We start from the raw sequence: 21,713 nt of genomic DNA on the forward strand, positions 1-21,713 counted from the left end.
ACAAGCCGGCGTGAGTAGGTTAAACGTTGAGTTTTATAAGGGCACCACGGGGTGACCAGCCCCTCCCCACCCAGCCCCACCTGACCAGCCCTCTCCACCCAGCCCCTCCCCACCCCTCCCATTTTTGGATGCACGACGGACGGACACAATAATCCCCTATGGGCTGGTGGAACCAGGAGGTTCCTACCAGTATAAACTTTTCTCTTATGTTTTCTTAAAATCACTCTACAAATTGGCAAACTAATTTATTACCCACCCAAATTAAATAATCAACTCCACATATACTGTCGTTTTCAACTGTTTATTTTGTCAATATCACACCTTCAACACAATTGCTACAAACAAAACATGAACACATCATTGTCGGACGTCACCTGTGACCAATTATTTTAAGCCACTCCAACCGTAATTGCTAATTTCGGCTGCGAATGCGATTTTCATTTTTAGCTGGGCGTTTGCCTATACGTGTGGCCTGGAATCATCCAGCATTTGTGGAGGAAGCCAGGGCTGGTGGGGGATCGCACGAATGTTGTTGTTCAACTCCCTTCTTCCCGTGGGTGTCGAGGTTGCCATCACTCTGTCCTCTCCAGAAGGCAGTTACAGCGAGTAGACGAATCGCCATCTGCTTCCGTCTGTACAGGGATGCAGTGTTTCTCCCTCGCGCATAAGCGCTCATTAATTAGCTGAAAACAATCTTAAAATAGAAAACCCAAATGCAGGACCCTCGAAGAGTCGGTGTGGCTTTCCTGGATAAATAATTATAGGATCAGCTGGTTCAGTTACTAACCTGTTCAGATACCCTTAAACACCTAGGGTTTTTATGTTCAAATGTTTCCGTATTTTAATTTTCAACTCCACATTTACTTGGATCCCCAACAATGCACTTAACGCTCGAGTTAATGTAACATTTATTGCCAATTATTCTGGCACTAATTCCCCATGTCTCTATTAAAACTGTCTTTTACACTAGATAGCATTGGGCCAAGATGCAATCTGCTTGTTAATCAAGGCTCACAATGAAATAAATAACATTCCAACTCCTTCCAGACTAAGTTGCATTAAGCCGCTGATGGATGCCAACTGGTATCTTCAACAAGATTGTTTAATTTAATCCCAATTCGTAACTGCATGTTCTTTTAATCAAAAACTACTTTTTAAATTTACAAGTTGGACAAAAGCAAACGCGCTGCTGCGACTCCAGCCTTGTTGTTGTGCTATAGCGTCCCCCCTTGCAGCAATCTAGTTCATGATGAAACGGCCACAGCTCAGGAGAGTGAATAAAATCAAGAAGCTTATGCATCCTTTGAAACGTAAAAACCTGCAGCGCGAGCATCGCCAGCGCACCTGCCATGACCGCTGGCGACACGTGCTACGCAACAAACCCACACCACCCATCGCCGAGAGACGGTGGTGAAATATTTGGAACGCTCCCAAAGTGCAGTAGATTTTCAAACGTCTCGGCATGCGACGCCGGCTACGATTTTCTTGTGCGGTTCAACCCAGCCGAAATCTTTTTTTGCAAAGGTTCCATTTCGAAACTGTGCTTTCTTTAAACAGACGTCAACACAAATCGTGGCACGTCAACTAAAACCAGGATTAACGAAAACCCTCCCCCCCCCCCCCCAAAATGACTTAGGACACCATAAATAGATTATCCACCTCTAAAGTGCAACACAGGCTCTGACTGCGAGTAAAAACGTTTGCTACTAATCTGTCGGTGTAATGAGCGTGCATGCAATATTACAGAACGGTATTGTTTCTTCCACGTCACGGGACGGTTGGACGTCCTCACAGATGTACGGAGACAGGCACACGGGGATTAGGGGCGGGAGAGGAATCGTGGCCCGACGCTGGAAACATGTTCGTCGTCAATTGGCGGAGGGAGAGCGAGTCAGAACTTGTCAAACTTGTCCATGGGGTAGTGCTCTCCGTAGATCTTGACGTGGCGTCTCATCTCATCCATCTGCCGCTGGATGTGCGGCGTCATCTCCTTGTACACGTCGTGGAAGAGCTCCGAGGGGCTCGGCTTGAGTCGTTTCTCCGCCTTCTCGAACGCCTCCAGGACCTGCGGTGCGCGGGACGAAAGTAAGCGCGACCCCGAGCGATACGACGCTGGAAGATTCGGTAACCAACACGGCAACATTACTCCCTTGTCCGCGGTGACGTGGGGAAGGTGGTTCTTGCCGGATCCAATTATTGCACATCTGCAGAAATGACTCCCGTTAACACCTACGCACGTCTGTTCATGGGCAAATCGCTGAAGAGGATGAATTTGCCACCGCTCGGCAGCGTGGTGTGGCGCGGCTAGCACGGGCCCTGGGTGCAAGGAATGTGCGTACGTATGTATGATTTGTACTATGTACATATGTTGAACTTCTTTCGCACCGTACGTTAGCCAACCGCGTTAATCGGAGATGCCGGGGAAGGACAACAAACTAGAAACCAGTTCTAAAGAGATTCAACGAAACAGGGCGACCCGCCTGACCCAATTTACCCCCCCCCATTCTTCGTAGCCGGGGCACCTACGCCCCAAAAAAGAGAAACACGATACCCATACAGCAGTTGGCTGCAGACGAAACGGAGCTGGTGGTGAAGCAGTGCGGCTCTCGTGGGTGTGTGTGTGGGTGTGTGTGTGGGTGTGTGTGTGGGTGTGTGTGTGGGTGTGTGTGTGGGTGTGTGTGTGGGTGTGTGTGTGGGTGTGTGTGTGGGTGTGTGTGTGTGGGGAGCTATAGTGTAGCGGTTAGCGCGCTGCGCTATGAACCCGGCGACCCGAGTTCGATTCCCGCTCACGGCCAACACCCAGTGACGATTATCTGAACCGGTCCCGGGCCTCCCCTAGGTCGACTCAGCCTAAAATGAGTACCTAGTGCGATGTGTAAACGTCGCCACTAGGGAGACAAAGGCGGTCGGGCGTGTGCCGTGCCGGCCTTCATAGGTGCTCGCTAACAGCACTTGCCCCTACAGTCTGTTAAGGCTATACGGGGGTTCTTTGTTGTGGGCGTGTGTGTGTGTGCGCGCGAACACGGTACCAGCTTGCGAGACTGCTTGCGCCAGTCCTTCTCCAGCGAGTCGTTCCACATGCTCTCGCGGAGCATGTAGTTGCGGAGTCGCGAGATCGGGTGGTCCTGCTTGTCCCAGTAGTTGACCTCGTCCACCGAGCGGTACGCCGAGCTGTCGTCGCTTGTGCTGTGGTGCCCGATCCTGAGACGCGCCCATCGCAGTGCGCAACTCGCGTTTAACGGCCAAGCCAACGAATATATAACAACAACACAGGCAGAAACAATGACAGACACCCCTCTATCCAGAGAGCAAAGCATTATCTCCCCCCCTCTTCCCCCCTCTCCCCAGGCCTTCCCTGAGTGTGTTGGTTATTATTCTCCCCCCTGCCCGTCTCCCCTCCCCATTTAAATCATCTATTTCCCTCCCCCGCCCGCATGAGGTCCCCACTTGGCTGGAGCAGTGGGGGGGGGGGGCACCTTGCCCCCCTTCGTTTCGCCCCCTTTCACGTGGTCCAGCCACGCTGGAATGGACGTTTGCGGATTTTGTATCCTGTCATTGGTATCTCCCGCTGTGTGGTTTTGGCCGGGCCCCGCATGTTGCTGCAATAAAAATATATAATAAAAATACAAATATAACAAAGGCATTGTGACGTACGTTTGTCCTCTCCGCCAACCTCGGCAGTGGCTCGGGAGGCGGGAGGAAGGTGGCGCTCACCGGTAGGTCATGGCCTCGATGAGCGTGGGCTGGTTCTCACTGACTGCGCGCCTGCGTGCCTCCCGCGTGGCGTTGTACACGGCGAACACATCGTTGCCGTCCACGCGGATCGACAGGATCCCGTAGCCCGGGCCCCGCGCCGCTGCGACGGACATCACACGCTCGTTAACCCCTTTCCTGTTCCGATGACGTAATCGGCTTTTATGACGTACGTGTGTATGCCATCAAAAATAATGCGGGAGAAAAATAAAATAACTTTATCGGTACCGAGGCTCCCGCAAGACCACACGGGGAGGGCTTGTGCCACAGTTTGGGGCTAGCCATCGTAGTGCGGTGCGACGGTGTCTCTGCGGTTCTCTGTGGTGAGTGACAATGTCTTTAAAAACAACGGCGCTACGTCTCTCTAAATAAAATTAACGCCGAGCACCTCGCGCGTTCAGAGATTCAGAGGTGAACAGGACACCCCACCCTGAACAGGAAAGGGTTCATAATAACAACGGGGGGGTGGGGGGGAAGCCTACATTGGGATGCCTGGAAGACAAGCCGAAGCGCACACGAGAGGGGGTAGTACTGAAGAGCATCACCTCAATCTTCCCAAAGTTTTTAGTCTGTGTATATTACACCGGCTGTGACACGAGTCAGAAACATGGACCAAGAAAATGGAACAAAGACTGAAGAGAGTGCAAAAAAAAAGCACAGAGAGGTTCACGGATGGACTTGCATTAAGAGAGAAAGGCTTCACGACCCAATTGCTGTACCACCGCGTAGCCCAATGGGGTTGGGAGTTTTCCAAATCTCTACATTATCCACCAACACTTATATTTAGAACACAGTTTGGATTCAAATAGAGTATAAATGCGGCCACATCTCATGACGCTGTGAAAAAAACTGGGCTTATTCATACGGAGAGAGGCAGTCGGTCACAGGCATATGAATAAAAGAGGAAGATATTGAGGCCAACCTTGAACAAGGGCAGGGAGTCAGCAGCACGCATAGCAGGGGAAAAGCATTTCTGGACGATGGGGGCTCTACAATTGGTGGCTCACACTGTTTGATCATCGGCGTGCGCCTAGGCAATTGTAATCAAGAAACGTGCAAGCGTGGCGGTGTCTGAGACCGGCATGAAGGCGGGCACAGACAAAGTCACTCGGAAGCCAAGCAGGTTTACAGCCAATCAGCCGACGCCATAATGACCACTGCCAAAGCCATAAACTGCTGGCAACTGGTAAAATTAAAGGCTCCTGTAATTACGCATTAAGAAGACCGTGCGCATAACAGGTCTTGTAATTAAATTATTGATCAAACCCATTGACCTATGGATAAAAATTAATATTTGGTGAACTTTTCGGCAAGAGCACGTGTCCGTGCCAATTAAGCGACTCATATTTCCCAGCACCTCCTATTAGCACGGTTGGCTGCATACGGTGAGAAAGATGTTCAACAAACAAACATCTCGCGTACGTCCTTTTTAAATGTGAAAAAGTTTTTGATTAACTTTTACGTTAAGATTAAAGAAACTGGCCACAGATTGTTTTCATTTTATAACTTAATCGTAAACTGGTTAACCTGACAGATAGAAGCTGGGGTTTATATACGTTGCAATCTTAAGGAGTGGGACGTGGAAGGCCGAATAATTTTTTTAACATCGAATTCACTTTGTAAAATAAATGTCAAACACATGAACAATGGGAATTGGGAGCACAGACCACGTGATTTGAGCAAAGCTTCAGAGAATTTCACGCAACGTAAAATTACACATATTTAGAACTGCAAGGGCAAAGCAGCAAGCCGTAACCTGCAAGCGCACAGCCTTACGTTAGCATGCAATCCGATTTCTTGTTGTCGAGCATTTTATTTCATTTATACTTCGGGGTAGCCTTCCAGCTAAACCGCCGATGTCCGGCTTACCCTGAAGTCCGGCTTTGAGAGGTTTTCTACCGTGGTTTAAAACTCCGTACCGATGCCGTCTCCACGGTACTGCTCGTCCGTGGGGGTGGAGATCGCGTAGCCGTTGTTGCGGCAGAAGAAGATGACGGGGCACTCGAGCGTGGCGGAGAAGTTGAATCCGGCGTGGGCATCGCCCTCGCTCGCCGCGCCCTCCCCGAAGTAGCAGATCACCACGCGGTCGTTGTTGGCGCGCTTGTAGGCATAGGCGGCACCCACGGCTGCGTGCGTTGTGGGGTGCGGTAGTGCAGCGGTTAGCGCGCTGCTGTGCTACGAACCTGGTGGCCCAAGTTCGATTCCTGGTCCTGGGCCTCAACCTAGGTCGACTCAGCCACATTATAAAGAAGTACTTGGTGCGGTGTGTAAAAACATCAGCACTGGGGAGACAAAGGCGGTCGGGCGTGGTGCTGGCCACCATCCCCTCGTGTACCGTGCCGGCCTTCATCGTCGATGCTCGCCAACAGCACTTGCCCCAACAGTATGTTAAGGCTATACGGGGGATCTCTGTCTTTGTGCGTCAGAATAAAGAGCGAAACAAGAATGGCAAAGCGCAAGAAGAGACAGAGTGCGGTCAGCATAATGCACGGCCCCCCTTCATCTCTCCACTCCAGTGGCGATGTTTACACATGGTGCCAGCTACTCGGGTGAACACTACCCCGTAAGGTTTTCACGATTGTGCTGCTGCGTAGTTCTCCGACGTCCTTTCGGATTGTACCGCGTGTTGTTCGGCACGAGGCTCGATGTTTCGCTTCACGCGTCGGGAGCTTCTTCAGGGACCGAGGGAAAGCCGTAAATAAGCTCCGAGCACTTGAAACTGGAGCCGGGAAATCAGCTCGTGGGCATGAGTTCGACGGATTGTTTCATCGCAGGTCAACTAGGAATGGCGATGAATTTGAGGGAGACCCTCATCCAGCCCACGCACATGCATTTATAAATCTGTAGGAATTCGGTCCACACGTTTAACCACCATGGATGTGCTTTGAGAAGTACTGACCTATGAAGCTTGGTAAGAATATTAAATGATTATGATGATGATGATGGCGATGAGGTGCAGTGCCCAAGACTCTGAACGAAACTATAAACATTTTTTTGTTTATTTTACCAGGTAAGGCTCACTGAACGATATAGCTCTTAATTCTAGATTTGAACATAGCTCTTTTTTTCGAAGTAACCTGGCCATCGCAAATGATAGCTCAATGAAGTGGCTTATCACGTGGACATTTATAGCAGCCAAACACTCAGTAGCTGGCGGTGGAATTTCTGGCGGGGTGAGCGGCCGACGCTTCTTCCGAGACTCCAACACTCCCGACACTCACCCTGCGGGATCTGCGTGGCGAGCGGGGAGGAGATGGTGACGAAGTTGAGCTCGTTCGATCCGTAGTGGACGGGCATCTGCCGTCCCTTGCCCGGATCATCCACGTTGCCGTAGCACTGCGACATGAACAGGTCGAGCGGGAAGCCTCGCCACATCAGAACGCCTGGCGACAACGGCGGTTGCAAGAAGGCAAACAATCGACGGCGGTCATGAAATCGACAAGGGGTGCGGGGTGAGATCCAAATCACTTATAAAATAAGTTACATTATGAATAGGTTTTTTTTGGGGTGGGGTGGAGTGGTGGCAGATTGCGTTTGTATTCATCACAGGCAATGGGTTAGAGTTAGGGTAGGGTCATAGGAAATGTATATCACGCCTGTTTTCTTGTTGTGTATTTTTTTCTCGACATTTATGTATTTGTTTTATGCTAAGTAGTGGGGTTTAGTTTTTGTATTATCTGTGTATGGAACTGGATAATTGATGTGTAGCGTTGTGGAATGAATTTGCATGAATGACGCTATATAAAATAAAATTATCATTTAAACATGAGCTAATCAGATTCAAAATCTTTATTTATCCTGGAGAAATCTGATGAGCTCTTTTTCGCAGATCTCCAGTAGGGGCAGGTCAGACAATTACAACCAATGATCCTAAACAAACGATTGGAGTGTAATGTATAGGAAAGGTGAGAAAATCACTCAAAATGAATATGTAAAAAAAATAGATAAAAGTAATTGCCAAATCAATCGATGAATCGGAAGCCCCCCTTTTTGTAAGTCACGTGTACACGACAGCGGTGGCTCACCGGCCTCCCGGTACTGGCCGAACACGAGGTCATGCGGCTCAAGGGCAGCAGCGCTGCCCATGTGGGTGCCCTCCTCGCCGTAGTTGGTCATGTAGAAGGAGATGCGTCCCTGCCGCTGCGACTCGTACAGGATGCGGTCCATCGTGTTGAGCAGGGTCATCTTCTTGTACATCTTCAGCACCGTGTCCTTGTCCAGCTACTCCAGGGCAAGTGGGGGGAAACAAAAAGACAATGACAAAGATCCCCCCTTATAGCCTTAACGGACTGTTGTTGGGGCAAGTGCGGTAAGCGAGTAGCACCTGTGAAGGCCAGCAGGGCACGTGAGAGGGTGGGTGGCCAGCACCACGCCCGGCCGCCTTTGTCTCCCCAGTTGTGATGTTTACACACCACACCAGGTACTCATTTGAGGCTGAGTCAACCTTGGCCGTGAGTGGGAATTGAACTCGGGATGCCGGGCTCGAGCGCAGCGCGCTAACCAATACACCACCGCACCCCACGTGGGGGAACACACACACACTTGCACTTGAGCAACTTGTATATCTGCTGCTGTTTTAACAAAAATACTAGTTGAGAAAAATCATGCATGCACATGGATTATGCAATGCGTTCCAACATGTGTTTGTCTTCACAATTATGTAATTATCAGTATGGAAGCAGATGGGTAGCCGTTACAGACAGTTGTTTGCATTCATACAAACAATAATTTTGCTTTGTTTTGTATCTCAAATTTTTTGGGCTCCCGTTGAATGATTTCGACCAGTTTTTCATTTTTTTAAGTCATTCATAGCAACGTAATTTTAAACAAACGTTTTTCTCATATTGGACCATCTTTGTGAGAGATCTAGTGCCCCCCCCCCCACGTTGGGGAAGGAGAGATATTGCTCGTGCACAAACACTGTCAACATTATTTGGAAATCTTTATCAATAATAATAATAATGCACAGCCCTTTATCAATTCACTGATAGATGAGGAATCTCCCTCCAATGGCAGGCCAGTCATGGGGTGGTATTATCATACTTCGCGATATTGGTCACTGTTGATTGGAGCAGTTCTGATATCACTCGTCACTGATATAAGCAATGCCCAGGAATCGTACATGGGTCGCCAAGTTCATATAGCCCAATACGCTAACCACTGCACCACAACTTCACCCAGTTTTAAATGCCACTTGATTTAATAATAGTTATAAACGCTGTCCGGTGTTGTTTAGATGTAAAGTAGCGTCTGGCTGTTGTCCAGCAATCACTTGAACACTTTCAAATCCAAAAATAGCACAAAAAACTGTGGCAGCATGCAAAATGTGATTCCACAGAAAAGTAAACAAGTCCCAGAGTCTGTCTAAAGTCCAATCTGTGCAGCATTTTAACTGCAATGACAATTTGTGCAATGCAGCTCTCATGTTATATGCTGAATTTCTGAGCCCCAATAGTGGCTGATATCCGAATTCGAACCCAGGACCTCAGCGCTCTGACCTCTGAGCCACCCGTCCACCATTTGACAACTTTAATCTGCCCTGCCTATGTTTCAGTCGAAACAGTTTTAATAGAAAATCCTCTTTGCATGCTCCCTCGTAAAGTGGGGTGGGTGACTACCGTGTGCAATGCACCAAGGGACTAGCAATTGTTTTTATTTAAATTATTTTATATTTTTCACAACACTAAGCTATATAGCTATTTTTCAGAAGCAACCTGGCTACAAATGATGGCTCAACCAAGTGGCATATCACGTGGAAATTTATAGCAGCCAAATACTCTAAAAGCACGTTTTTAAAGGTGGAGGAAAAAACCGAATGACACGGAGAAAAATCCACGCGACCACGGGGAGAGACACACGCAAACAGGCGTCAGAGCCAGCATCAAATCCACGACCTCCTCTATACCAGGCGAGGTCGTTAACATCTCGCCACCGTGGCAAAAAACCCACAAACCTTGGGGTCCTCCTTGGGGTTGATGATCTGGCCCTGGCGGTCCATAACGCGGTAGACGGGGATGCCAGCGATCACGTTGGGCTGGATGAACTCCATGGTGTCCGAGTACTCGGCCGACGCTCCCGGGAAAAGCGGTTTGTCGTCCAGGTCCTGACGACGGGCGCACTGCTCAATCAACATGGGGGAGGGAGTGGGGAGAACAACAGCGGACGTTCAATTCAGAATCTTTATTTAGGCCGGAAGAATCCGACGAGCTATGAAGCTCTTTTTCGCAGATGTCCACTATTTTACCGACGTCAATTGTATCGATAATTATAATTTATCTGTAACAAAAACAATAAATAGCATGCATATGCGTGGTTTCTGTAATGCTATATCAAGCTTCATCGCTCTATCTGCTTGGGAGGGTTTCCTCTTGGGAGTATTATCTCATATTGTTTTTCTGCTACTCGTTCATTCGTCTCGACGACCTCTCTGGGTTACACGTTCCTGTTATTTACAGCTCTTAATCAATTCCAAGGTGCCTCCCAGACCAACTTCCGCACTGTGGAATGCAGGGGCGTAAAGGTAAGGGTCTGGTCACGTAACTCTTAAACCTCCGATTATCATCGGTGGCTACGTAGTTCAACATAGCACCCATTTAGAATATTTGGCTGCAATACATTTCCACGTCATAAGTCAGTCCATACATACACCAGTGCATAATTATCGACATTCTATTCGGTTAAATGAATACTTATACGTGATTTTTTTTTTTGTAAAAGCAAACTTATGAAATAATGTATTTTTGGTTTTGTAGATCAGGTACGCAAGTTACGACCAAGTGTTTATTAACTTGATCTCATATCGTGTACATATTCACACGTGTAGACGCTCCCAACTGGCACTGGGAAATTGCGTGGATTAACCAAAGGGCTATCAACACGTCATCTTTCAGATCAATGAATAATTCTAAATTGCAACACACGCACACACACACACAAATCCTACTTCAGAGTAACTAAATTGCCACAAACTGCTTCAGTGACACACACACACCCCTGTATTCAACGTCAATATTTTTGTTTGTTAATTATTATTATTACAAATGTAAAAAAAAAACAACACCTCGACTCACCACCCACCGCGGCCTAGCGCGCTCTACCGACCAACACGCGCCGTCCCGGGCAGGCGATTCTATCCGAGCCACCGCCGCCTCCTGACAACCGAACGACCCCTATCGCGCCAGGCACTCACGGAGACGGATAAGAATCGCTTCCCCGGTCGCGGCGGTAGAGTCCTGAGGCTCGGGCGAGCGACCCTGAACGGCAGCGGCAGCAGAGATCGGAGGCTGCGGTGAAGCGCCATAGCGTGTGTCACTTCGCAGCGCGATCCAGCAGTGGAGTACGGCGAGTGTCGTTTGCGAGGAACAACGGCGCGCAGTGGAGGCGGAGAGGTGACGTCACGGGGGCCTCATCCACTCACAGGGCGAGATTGGGGGGGCGGCTCCCTGCACACCCCCCCCCACTCAGCGAGAGATGGAGGGGGGGGACAGCACTTAGACATTGGGAGCAGCATAAGAATGTGGGCCTTCACATACCTGTCAACTCCTTATCAGTGCCCTACCTTACTACAGACCTATTCTGACCTTATTTGTCACCCCGTGCCCTTATAAATGTCAATGTTCATCCTACAAATTCCCATCATAAGGAAGAACACAATCAAATAGACAACAACAACAATGTGCCCGTATTGAAACGGCTGTACGCCGTATGGACCAGAAAACTAAATTTCCCTGTACAAGAATACGGGTATATCGTATGGGTTGACAGCTTTGCCTTCATCCAGGGGTCGACAATCTGCGGCTCTGTAACCGCATGGGGCTCTTTTAAGGACTGCTTCGTGGCGAAATGTTAACTGCCTTGCCTGGTATACAGGAGGTGTCGTGGGTTCGATCCCGACCACTGACGCCTGCTCTGTATATTTGGAATTTGAGTGTTTCTCTTCCCATGGTCGAGATGATTTTTCTCCGGCTCCTCCGGTTTTTCCCTCCACATTTAGAATCAACGTCACGCGTTTAGAGTATTTGGCTGCTATCAATGTCCACATGATTAGCCACTTCGTTGAGGTATAATTTGTGGCCAGTTCGCTTTGAAAAAGAAGCGAATATCTCAGTGGGCCTTATATGGTAAAATAAAAAAAATGTAAAAATTGTTAAGGAACCTCTCGTATTGACCACATGCATTGCGGCTCTTGCAATATTGAGGCTTTTTTTACTATTATTACTACTACTAAATTCGAACAAAAAATATTATTGTTATTTTGTTTGCCGACCCATAGCCTTCATGGTCAATTCTAGTTTATGTTCGCATTAATGGCATGATTGGCACCATCATAGAACAACAAGAGCGGCCGCCATTCGCACCAACGGCGCTTGTGCCAGGCCAGGTGCACTCTGGGGCCGCGTGAAGTGTCGAAGGCTCGCTGACTGGAGGCCACGGGACAGGCCCAGGTGGTGTGCCATGGGTTGGCTGACATCACACACACACGGTGATGCCCAAGCCCAATCAACAACAAAGCTCACCACATTCGTGAAGAAAACCGTGGCCTTAAAATTGCCCTGATTCATAAATGTGCTATGAAGAGATGTGGCCGAAACGTCATCTATTGTGTTTTTTATTTTTTATTTTAAGGCCACACAGTAGGTTTTTTTTGTCAATGTATTGACTTATGTGTGATTGAAATACAAAAAAAGCTGATGATTGAACCTCAAGAGGCACGGTGCTACAAACCCATGACAATTAATACAAGGTCATCTTGAGGTCACGTTTGATTTAAACACGATATCAATTATACTCACCACCATCATCATCCTAAGCATCCTGATAGTCACCTTTATCTGTGGTCGTCAGTTATTGTCCTCATGATCAATTACTAAGTCATCAATCATCGTACATTGTTGCCATCAGCATCATACGCATCATCATAGACTCATCTTCATCCATTGTCGCTTCGCCACGATTATCACCAATTGTTGCCATCATCATCATCAATGATCATCATCAATCATCAACAAAAATAACAACACAGCTCCTGCCTCGCCACTGCACCTGAGTAAGGGTCCCGGTGCATAGCTGCCAACCACAGCAGCCCACACACGCACGCGTGAATTCAGGAACGGACAGCTCTTGATAAATCGGACTCGTATAACATTAATTTGTTTTCTTGGTTCTTTCGGTAAAGTCACGTAGAAGGGAAATATTCGGTAAAGTCACGTAGAATGGGAAAAAATATTAATTTATTATTTCCCTTCTACGTGATAATATTAATTTATTATTTCCCTTCTACGTGACCAAGAATATGAATCCCTGCAGTCACGAAAGCCTTAAATCAAATAATAATTTGTTTATTACTTATTAATATTGATTTACTTGCTGACCATTTTTTTGCACTCTTATCGTTTTTTTTGTATTGTTTGCTGTTGTAAATTTGCTGACACGCCCCATACTGGACATCTGTGGGGGGGTGGGGGTGGAAGAAAGCTTCATAGCTCATCGGATTCCACCTCCAGTCTCAATAAAGATTCTGATTCTGTACGGTCGCCCAACTTTGATTAACGCCCCGTGATGGGGGGGGCGGAGGGAGCGCCCTCCGCCCCTCACCCCGTCCGTGACCCACCACAGACGAATATCCTCGCCTCAATTGCCCCCCATAGTACCCCACCTATCTGCATCCCTCGCCTCTTAAACGCTTCTCTGAGCTGGAGTTTTTCTCATTTTCTTGCGGGGAATTGAAGTCGAGGCTCCCGTGGGGGGGGAGATGGGGAGAAGGGGATGGAATGGGAGGGGGGGGCTGACCCACGCCCACCCCCTTCCCCACTCCACCTCCTGGTTACTGCAAAGAAAAATGAAATATACGCGTGTAAATAAATAAATAAATCCTTAGCCATGCGGTGTTATTAACGCATCTCGTGCCAACCAACCGACCCTCACCGATCATCACTGTCAGGTGCCAGCCCAGTGAATGAGAATGAGTAGGTGGGTGACCGATGGAGTGAGAGTGGGTGAGTGAGGGTGGGTGAGTGAGATTGGGTGAGTGAGAGTGGGTGAGTGAGGGTGAATGAGTTAGAGTGGGTGAGTTAGAGTGGGTGAGTTAGAGTGGGTGAGTTAGAGTGGGTGAGAGTGGGTGAGTGAGAGTGGGTGAGAGTGGGTGAGTGAGAGTGGGTGAGTGAGAGTGAATGAGTGAGGGTGGGTGAGTAAGAGTGGGTGAGTTAGAGTGGGTGAGTGAGAGTGGGTGAGTTAGAGTGGGTGAGAGTGAGTGAGTGAGAGTGGGTGAGAGTGGGTGAGTGAGGGTGCGTGAGTGAGGGTGGGTGAGTGATGGTGGGTGAGAGTGAGTGAGAGTGGGTGAGTAAAGGTGGGTGAGTGAGAGTGGGTGAGAGTGGGTGGATGAGTGAGGGTGGGTGAGTGAGAGTGGGTGGGAGTGGGTGAGTAAGAGTGAGTGAGTGAGAGTGGTTGAGTGAGGGTGGGTGAGTGAGAGTGGGTGAGAGAGAGTGGGTGAGTGAGATTGAGTGAGAGTGGGTGAGTGAGAGTGGATGAGAGTGGGTGAGTGAGAGTGGGTAAGTGAGAGTGGGTTAGTAAGAGTGGGTGAGTGAGGGTGCGTGAGTGAGATTGGGTGAGTGAGAGTAGGTGCGTGAGGGTGGGAGAGTGATGGTGGGTGAGTGAGAGTGGGTGAGTGAGAGTGAGTGAGTGAGAGTGGGTGAGTGAGAGTGGGTGAGTGCGAGTGGGTGAGTGAGAGTGGGTGAGTGAGGGTGGATGAGTGAGGGTGGGTGAGTGAGAGTGGGTGAGTGATGGTGGGTGAGTGAGTGTGGGTGAGTGAGATTGGGTGAGAGTGGGTGAGTGGGTGAGAGTGGGTGAGTGAGGGTGGGTGAGTGATGGTGGGTGAGTGAGAGTAGGTGAGTGAGAGTGGGTGAGAGTGGGTGAGTGAGAGTGGGTGAGTGAGGTTGGCTGAGTGAGAGGGGGTGAGTGAGAGGGGGTGAGTGAGAGGGGGTGAGTGAGGGCGGGTGAGTGAGAGGGGGTGAGTGAGGGTGGGTGAGTGAGAGTGGGTGAGTGATAGTGGGTGAGAGTGGGTGAGTGAGAGTGAGTGAGAGTGGGTGTAGAGTGTTGGTGAGTGTGAGTGGGTGAGTGTGAGTGGGTGAGTCAGGGTGGGTGAGTGAGGGCGGGTGAGTGAGGGTGGATGAGTGATAGTGGGTGAGTGAGAGTGGGTGAGAGTGGGTGAGTGATGGTGGGTGAGTGAGAGTGGGTGAGTGAGAGTGGGTGAGTGAGAGAGGGTGAGTGAGTGAGTGAGTTTGTTTCAACTACCCCGCCGGGAGATCTTGTCTTGATTGCAAGTCCAATGTTTCTGACCATTAACACCACCGCAGCTTTCCTATGATTCTCAGTTTTAAAAATTGTAATGCAGTACTATACGTGTGCCAAACCAGTAACCGGTTTCAACCGTTTTTTTAATTCGGTTACCAGTAATGCAAAAAAACGACGTTACCAATCCCAATATGTATGTATAACGTGTGTGCATACAGTATATGTATACTGTAGACACACACAAAGAGCGGTGGCGCAGTAATTAGCGCACTGCGCTACGAACCTGGAAATCCGAGTTCGATTCCCGCTCGCAACCAACGCCGGTGACGATTATCTAAACCGGTCCTGGGCCTCCCGTGGGTCGACTCGACCTTAAACGAGTACCTTGTGCAGAGACAAAGGCGGCCAGGCGTGGTATTGGCCACCCACTCCCTCGTGTGCCGTGCCGGCCTGCAGAGGTGCTACTCGCTAACAGCACTTGCCCCAACAGTCTGTTGAAGGCTAAACGAGGGATGTTTGTCTTTGCACTGCATTTGCATATGTGTATGTGTACGTTTCTATTTTGCACGTGTTGCGTTCACGAACATGTGCAATCGGGTCTGCTTGTCATTGTGCGCGTCTATGCGGAGCGGTGGTGCAGCGGTTAGCGCTACGCTGCGCTACGAACCTGGCCACCCGAGTTTTATTCTCACTCACGGCCAACACCGGCGACGATTATCTGAACCGGTCTTGGGCCTCCCCCTAGGTGCACTCAGCCTTAAATTAATACCTGGTGCGGCGTGTAAACATCGCCGATATAGAGAAACAAAAGCGGCCGCGCGTGGTGCTGGCCACTCATTCACCCGCCCCCCCCGCCACCTCTCGTGCACTGTTCCGGCCTTCATAGGCGTTCGCTAACAGTACTTGCCCCAAAATAATACGAAGGCTATACGGGAGATCTTTGTCTGTGTTTACGCGTGTACGCATATATATGTGCGTGTGTGTGTCACCCATCACCCAAATCCCAAGCTCCCCTGCACTAAATTACAACATTTACCAATTTCCAACGCTGACCTCACTCACCCCTGGGCAGTTGTTCAGAGGGCCTCTAGTCCAGGTGGCCAGGCGCGTTATATAATTAATTAGGATGATTAAAATCTCTCTCTCTCTCGGGGGGATTTTTGGCCGACATTGTCGTTTTAAAGGCACCCGGCCGAAACGTCAGCTGTTTCATTCCTCTATTCGTTTACTCTTCATTCAACGATGGCAACCAGTTGAACGCCATTCTCCGTGAGCAAATATTACCGGATCATTATTACCATTAGCCATGATCTATCAACTGCTGAATACTAAACATAATTTTGCATTTCCACTGTTTGTCAATCCACACGCTGGATTAAGCTATGTCAGTCAAAGGAGGGGTGCTTTACCATACTTCCCCACTCTGGTCAGTGCATGTCGGTGAAAAAGCTAACGTAGGCCCATTGACCGGTTCTGATTATCACTCGCCGCTGATGTCATAGCCATAGCCGGGAATCGAACTCAATAAGCCGGATCCATAGAGCGCAGTGGATCGTTTTGTCCGTACCTCGCCACGGTGGTCAATGCGTGTTGGTGGATGATTCGGGTTGGACTCAGGGACCGGTTGAGATATCCCCCGGCCACTGATGCTATATCCGTGGCTTGGCAATCATGGCACAATGCGTCAACCGCTGCGCCTCCACTCCTCACTCAGCCCGTCCCACCGCGTTCCATAAAACACAACTGTGTGCTCCTAATAGCTGCGATGTCTTTATTTATTGGTGCGTGGTGCGGTGCAGTCAGATGCGTCGTGTGTCGTGTGTGTGGTGTGTGCGCGCGCGCGTGCGATGCGTGTCAGTTTTACGGCATTGTTTTCGCGAGGCTCTGCTCAAAACTGCCTTAATGCTAAATGAATGCACTGTCATTAGCAAGAGGCGGTCGCGTGATGCGCTTTCAGAGGCTTACGAGTGTGAAAAACAGAATGAATACCCGTCTGTTGATGTAATATGTCAACTTAACAAGTTCAATCTACGGTGCGTAATGTGTTTATACTGCACGGGAATGGGACCCTAATTGAAAACGGGACCCGCTGCTCGCCCGGGAAGCAGAATAATGCCTTGACAGAAGGCGGCCCCATCACACACCCATCCCCCCCATCACACACCCATCCCCCCCATCACACACCCATCCCCCCCGACCCCCCCCTCCGCCCGCCATCTCCCCTCCCCCCCATAGCCCCGCCGTTATGTGTGTTTCCGTGTGTGTTTGCGTGTCTGTTTTTCCCAATGTAGGGAGCGGTGGTGTAGCGGTTAGCGCGCCGCTGCGCTACGAACCCGGCGAATCCGAGTTCGATTCCCGCTCACGGCCAACACCCAGTGACGATTATCTGAACCGGTTCTGGGCCTCCCATAGGTCGACTCAGCCTCAAATGGGTACTTGGTGCGGTGTGTCAACATCGCCACTGGGAAGACAAAGGCGGTCGGGTTTGGCGCTGGCCACCCACCCCCTCGTGTGCCGTGCCGGGCTTCATAGGTGCTCGCTAACAGCACCTGCCCCAACATCATGTGAAGTCTATATGGGGGAGCCTTGTCTTTGTTTTCCCCCATAACCCGCAGCGGGGACCACCAGTTGCAATAATGGACAGCCACCACCCTCCCACCAATCCCCACCCAATCCCTGCCCCCCTCAAGGAGCTCTTCATCAATTCCACCCATCATTCCTCCACCAAATCACCCTCATCACCCTCCTTCTCCACCTCATCATCATCATCCTCAACCTCCTCCACCACCACATCACCATCATCATCAATCACCCTCAACCTCCTCCACCCCTATTATGATCATCCTTCATCACCAACCACCACCAACCACCACTACCACCATCATCTCCTACGTATGCTTTTGGGTGCTGTGAGCGAGAACCTATTAAGGTCGCAACGCCGCGCACGTGCAGGTGATGTGATTCGAACAACTCCCGGCCGCCTTTGTCTCCGCTGTGCTCGGAACCGATTGATATCACTCGCCCGCTGATGCTCGCCGTGTTTGGCAATCGAACTCAGGTCGTAGAGTTTGTAGCGCAATGCACGATGCCACCACTCCACACACACACACGTGCAGACACTACGCTCCAACCACCACCATCATTACCATCACCATCATCACCCTCCGTGACCACCGCCGCATCACCATCAAAAGCTTCGCCACCCGCTCCTTCCCTTCTCCATCACCATCAGCCCACCACCATCGTCGTCTTGAACCAGCATCATCCGCCTCCTCCGCAACCTGTCACCATCATCACCGTCCATGTCCTCCACCACCACCACAGTCCCGCCCTCAACACACGCGCTAGACACGCTTCCACCCACCCCCACCTCGCCCCCCCACCTCGCCCCCCCCCCCCCACCTCGCCCCCCCCACCTTCCCCCCCCCCACCTTCCCCCCCCCCCCCCACCTTCCCCCACCCACTACCCCCCCATCTTCCCCCACCCACTACCCCCCCCCCCACCTTCCCCCACCCACTACCGCCTCGCGCTCTCAGCGTCTCCAGGGAAATCACGGACGGGATGGAGGCGCGGGCGTTCACACCTCCGCCCCGCCACGCGCGCGCGCACGTGCACACGCGTGGCGCGCGTGACAGCCTCCTCCTCCTGACACACTCACTCACACACACACAGCTACACGCGTGTGTGTGTGTGCATGTAGCTCTGTGTCTGTGTGTGTGTAAGGAGGGAGATGTTACACGCACGTGCACACGCGCGTGTAACAGTCTGCGTGCCTGTAACGTGATTACACTCATACACAGAAGGCAAAGATCCCCCGTATAGCCTTAGCAGGCTGTTGGGGCAAGTGCTGTTAGAGATCACCTATGAAGGACGACACGGCAACAGGACCGAACGAGGAACGCATTGAACATACACAGACAACGCGCACGAACACAAGTGCACCGTGTATCCGTGCGCGTACAACGGGACGGTGGAGGGAACGATTGGAGGAATGGAGGGGAATGAGTGGTGGACAGACGGGATAACTGTTGGAGGGAGGGAGGGGAGATGAGTGAGGCGCGGGCGGGAAGGAGCGAGGGACAGAGAGCTGTCGGTAGTCACAGAAGAACGAATGGAGTTATGGAGGGCATGAGTGATGGAGGATGACGCGATGGAGTGATGGAGGTCGGACGGGTTTCGGAGCAGGCGAGAGAATGATGGAGGGAGCGAGGGGAGCTTGCAGGGAGGGAGGGAGAGAGCGAGTGAGGAAGTGAGAGATGGAGGAGGAGTAGGGGTGGTTCTGCAGGCAATGTTGGGGCATCATTAGCGGATGTATTGGAGGCGTCGTGCGCTCTCGCGGAGTAATCTCCCCCGCCCTGACCGAATTAGCTGCGCCCTGTCCCCACGGCTGGCCTCGGCTCGGCCCGGCACGGCAATTGATTCTTGCGCAATCGATGCGTGCGCCCGGCCTGATTACCCGCCCACGTGGGTAGCAGCAACAGCAGCAGCAGCGCGCACGCGATTTAACGGCATATAATAGTACGTGCATCCGAGCGTGCGTGCATACACACATGGATAATTCATAATAAACGTTTTTTGTGGTTAGATCGCGTTATTTATAAATGTGTCGTAACCCTCCACCACCCGACACGGCCAATCGGCAAAAAAGTGTCACGTTGACAAAAGACAAATAGTTCACTACTTTAATTCTAGATTTGAAGCTTTCGTGACTGCAAGGATTCATATTCTTAGGTTTTTTCGGTACAGTCACGTAGGTAAAAAAATAAAATTAATAAAAGTTAAATAAAAATTAAATAAAAATCACGACGTTTCGGAGGCTACACAAGATTCCGTCTTCAGGTGGAACCGTCACAGCACGATAGCTGTATCACTTGATACACCTGAATACGGAAGCTTGTGTTGCCTCCGAAACGTCGTGATTTTTATTTTATTTTTATTTTACTTTTATTCATTTTTTTTTACCTACGTGACTTCACTACTTTAGCCCACCGGTGTGTTGAAGAGTGAATCCACAATATTTACAATTTTTGAGTACGAAGTTTCGCTGGTAATTACATCCAGCATCATCGGACACTTTTTTTGCTGATTGGCCGTGTCGGGTGGTGGAGGGTTACGACACATTTATAAATAACGCAATCTAACCCAAAAACTTTATTATGAATAATATTGGTCGCGAAAGCCTACGTGTTAAACTGACACGTGGGTAATGTGTGCATGCGTGCGAGCGTGCGTGCGTGAGTGACAGCCGTGGTGAAGTGGTTAAGCTCACTGCGCTACGGGCCACCCGAGTTCCATTCCCGATTATGACCAATAACTTGCAGTGACGAATATCTGCACCGGTCCTGGACCTCCGCTAGGTCGACTAAGCCTTAAATTAGTACTATATGGTGGGTGGACAACAACACACTCGGCCGCCTTTCTTTCTCCACTGCTGATTTTTACACACCGTACCGAGTACTCATTTAAGTCTGAGTCGACCTAGGGGGAGGCCCAGGACCGGTTCAGATATTCGCCTTTGCCCGTGAGCGAGAATCGAACTCGGTAACCCCGGGTTCGTACCGCAGAGCGCCAACCACTGCGCCGCCGCTCCCCGTGGACACACATACACACACTTGCACATACACGCCACGCAGACTTGCACACGCACACACACACGTGCACACTTCTGCGCACATGCACACGCCACCCTTAAATTGATTTCGTTCAAGTGGTCATTAGGGAACACGCTGATGGGCGTGGAGGGGGGATGGAGACTACCACCCCTCTCTGCACCTCCACCCCCTCCGCCCACAGCGTATGCACCAGGTCCCATCCACCCGTCAGTGGCGCTCTGGGTTAGAAGTGGGCGGCGATTAGGCGCGGTGGCGGTGGTGGTGGCTGAATTGATTGCTCCCCATTAGCGCGGCGAGTTCCCGAGGCGTTCCCTAACCGGTCAATCCCCGTTTAACGCGGTGGATGCGTTCCCGAAAAGTTGCCGCGTTCAGCGAAAAAACAATTCCCCGCAAAAATAATGTAACGATAAAGTTTGGCGAGATACGATGTACTACTGCTACCACGACGCACACCACGCAGCGAGATGGTGATGTTGATGGGATCTATATTTATATTGATATATACATATGGATGACGATTATGCTGATGATGTTGACGGGAATGATGAATCCACACGTAATCTTGGTGACCATTAACAAAGAATGACGATAATCATTGTTGCTACCGTTATCATCTGCATGCTGCTTTTTTGTGTCAAGTTTTTGTCTTTCACCCCGCACCGCCGATTAGCGCGGTTGGCTACGTACGGTGCGAAAGAAGATCAGCACACATACATACACATAGACACATACACGCGTGGCTCTCTATATAGCTCAATGGGGCCTGACCAGCTGATATAATGCCAATGAGCATATTTTAGTTTCACGAGCATATCTTACATGTACACCATGTGCGGTGTGTGTGCCGTCGTTGTGTTTATATGTGTGTGTGTAGTGACGTATATTGAGCGTTTGCGCCAACTACTGAGAGAATATCTAGATTTGAAGCTTTCGTGACTGCAGAGATCCATACTTTTTGGTTCTTTCGGTAAAGTCACGTAGGTATAAAATACAATGAATCACGACGTTTCGATCGCAACACAAGCGATCGTCCTAGGGCGGAAAAAATATAATCCAGC

At 50.1% G+C, this 21,713-nt stretch overlaps 1 protein-coding gene across 1 annotated transcript; it reads right to left on the minus strand.

Annotated features, from left to right (window-relative positions):
• Positions 1–287: 287 nt before the first annotated feature.
• BCKDHA (branched chain keto acid dehydrogenase E1 subunit alpha) lies at positions 288–11,140 on the minus strand. The gene is made up of 8 exons (XM_078606210.1): positions 10,943–11,140; positions 9,707–9,871; positions 7,779–7,974; positions 6,975–7,136; positions 5,673–5,879; positions 3,715–3,856; positions 3,030–3,201; positions 288–2,065 (listed from the first exon to the last, which is right to left on the minus strand). Exons 1-8 carry the CDS (start codon positions 11,051–11,053, stop codon positions 1,892–1,894), a joined length of 1,329 nt encoding a protein of 442 aa, XP_078462336.1. The 5' UTR covers positions 11,054–11,140; the 3' UTR covers positions 288–1,891.
• Between the last annotated feature and the right edge of the window lie 10,573 nt (positions 11,141–21,713).

This window comes from Lampetra planeri, chromosome 25 (genome assembly GCF_965212315.1).
Source record: "Lampetra planeri chromosome 25, kcLamPlan1.2.h2, whole genome shotgun sequence".
Classification (NCBI taxonomy): Eukaryota; Metazoa; Chordata; class Hyperoartia; order Petromyzontiformes; family Petromyzontidae; genus Lampetra; species Lampetra planeri.

Coding starts and splice junctions, on each gene's coding strand:
- BCKDHA (XM_078606210.1), bottom strand. CDS start 11,053: ATGGCGCTTCACCGCAGCCTCCGATCTCTGCTGCCGCTGCCGTTCAGG. Junction 7,137..7,778: donor CGGCCAGTACCGGGAGGCCG/GTGAGCCACCGC, acceptor CGTTGTCGCCAG/GCGTTCTGATGTGGCGAGGC. Junction 2,066..3,029: donor GCAAGCAGTCTCGCAAGCTG/GTACCGTGTTCG, acceptor CGCGCACCGCAG/GTCCTGGAGGCGTTCGAGAA.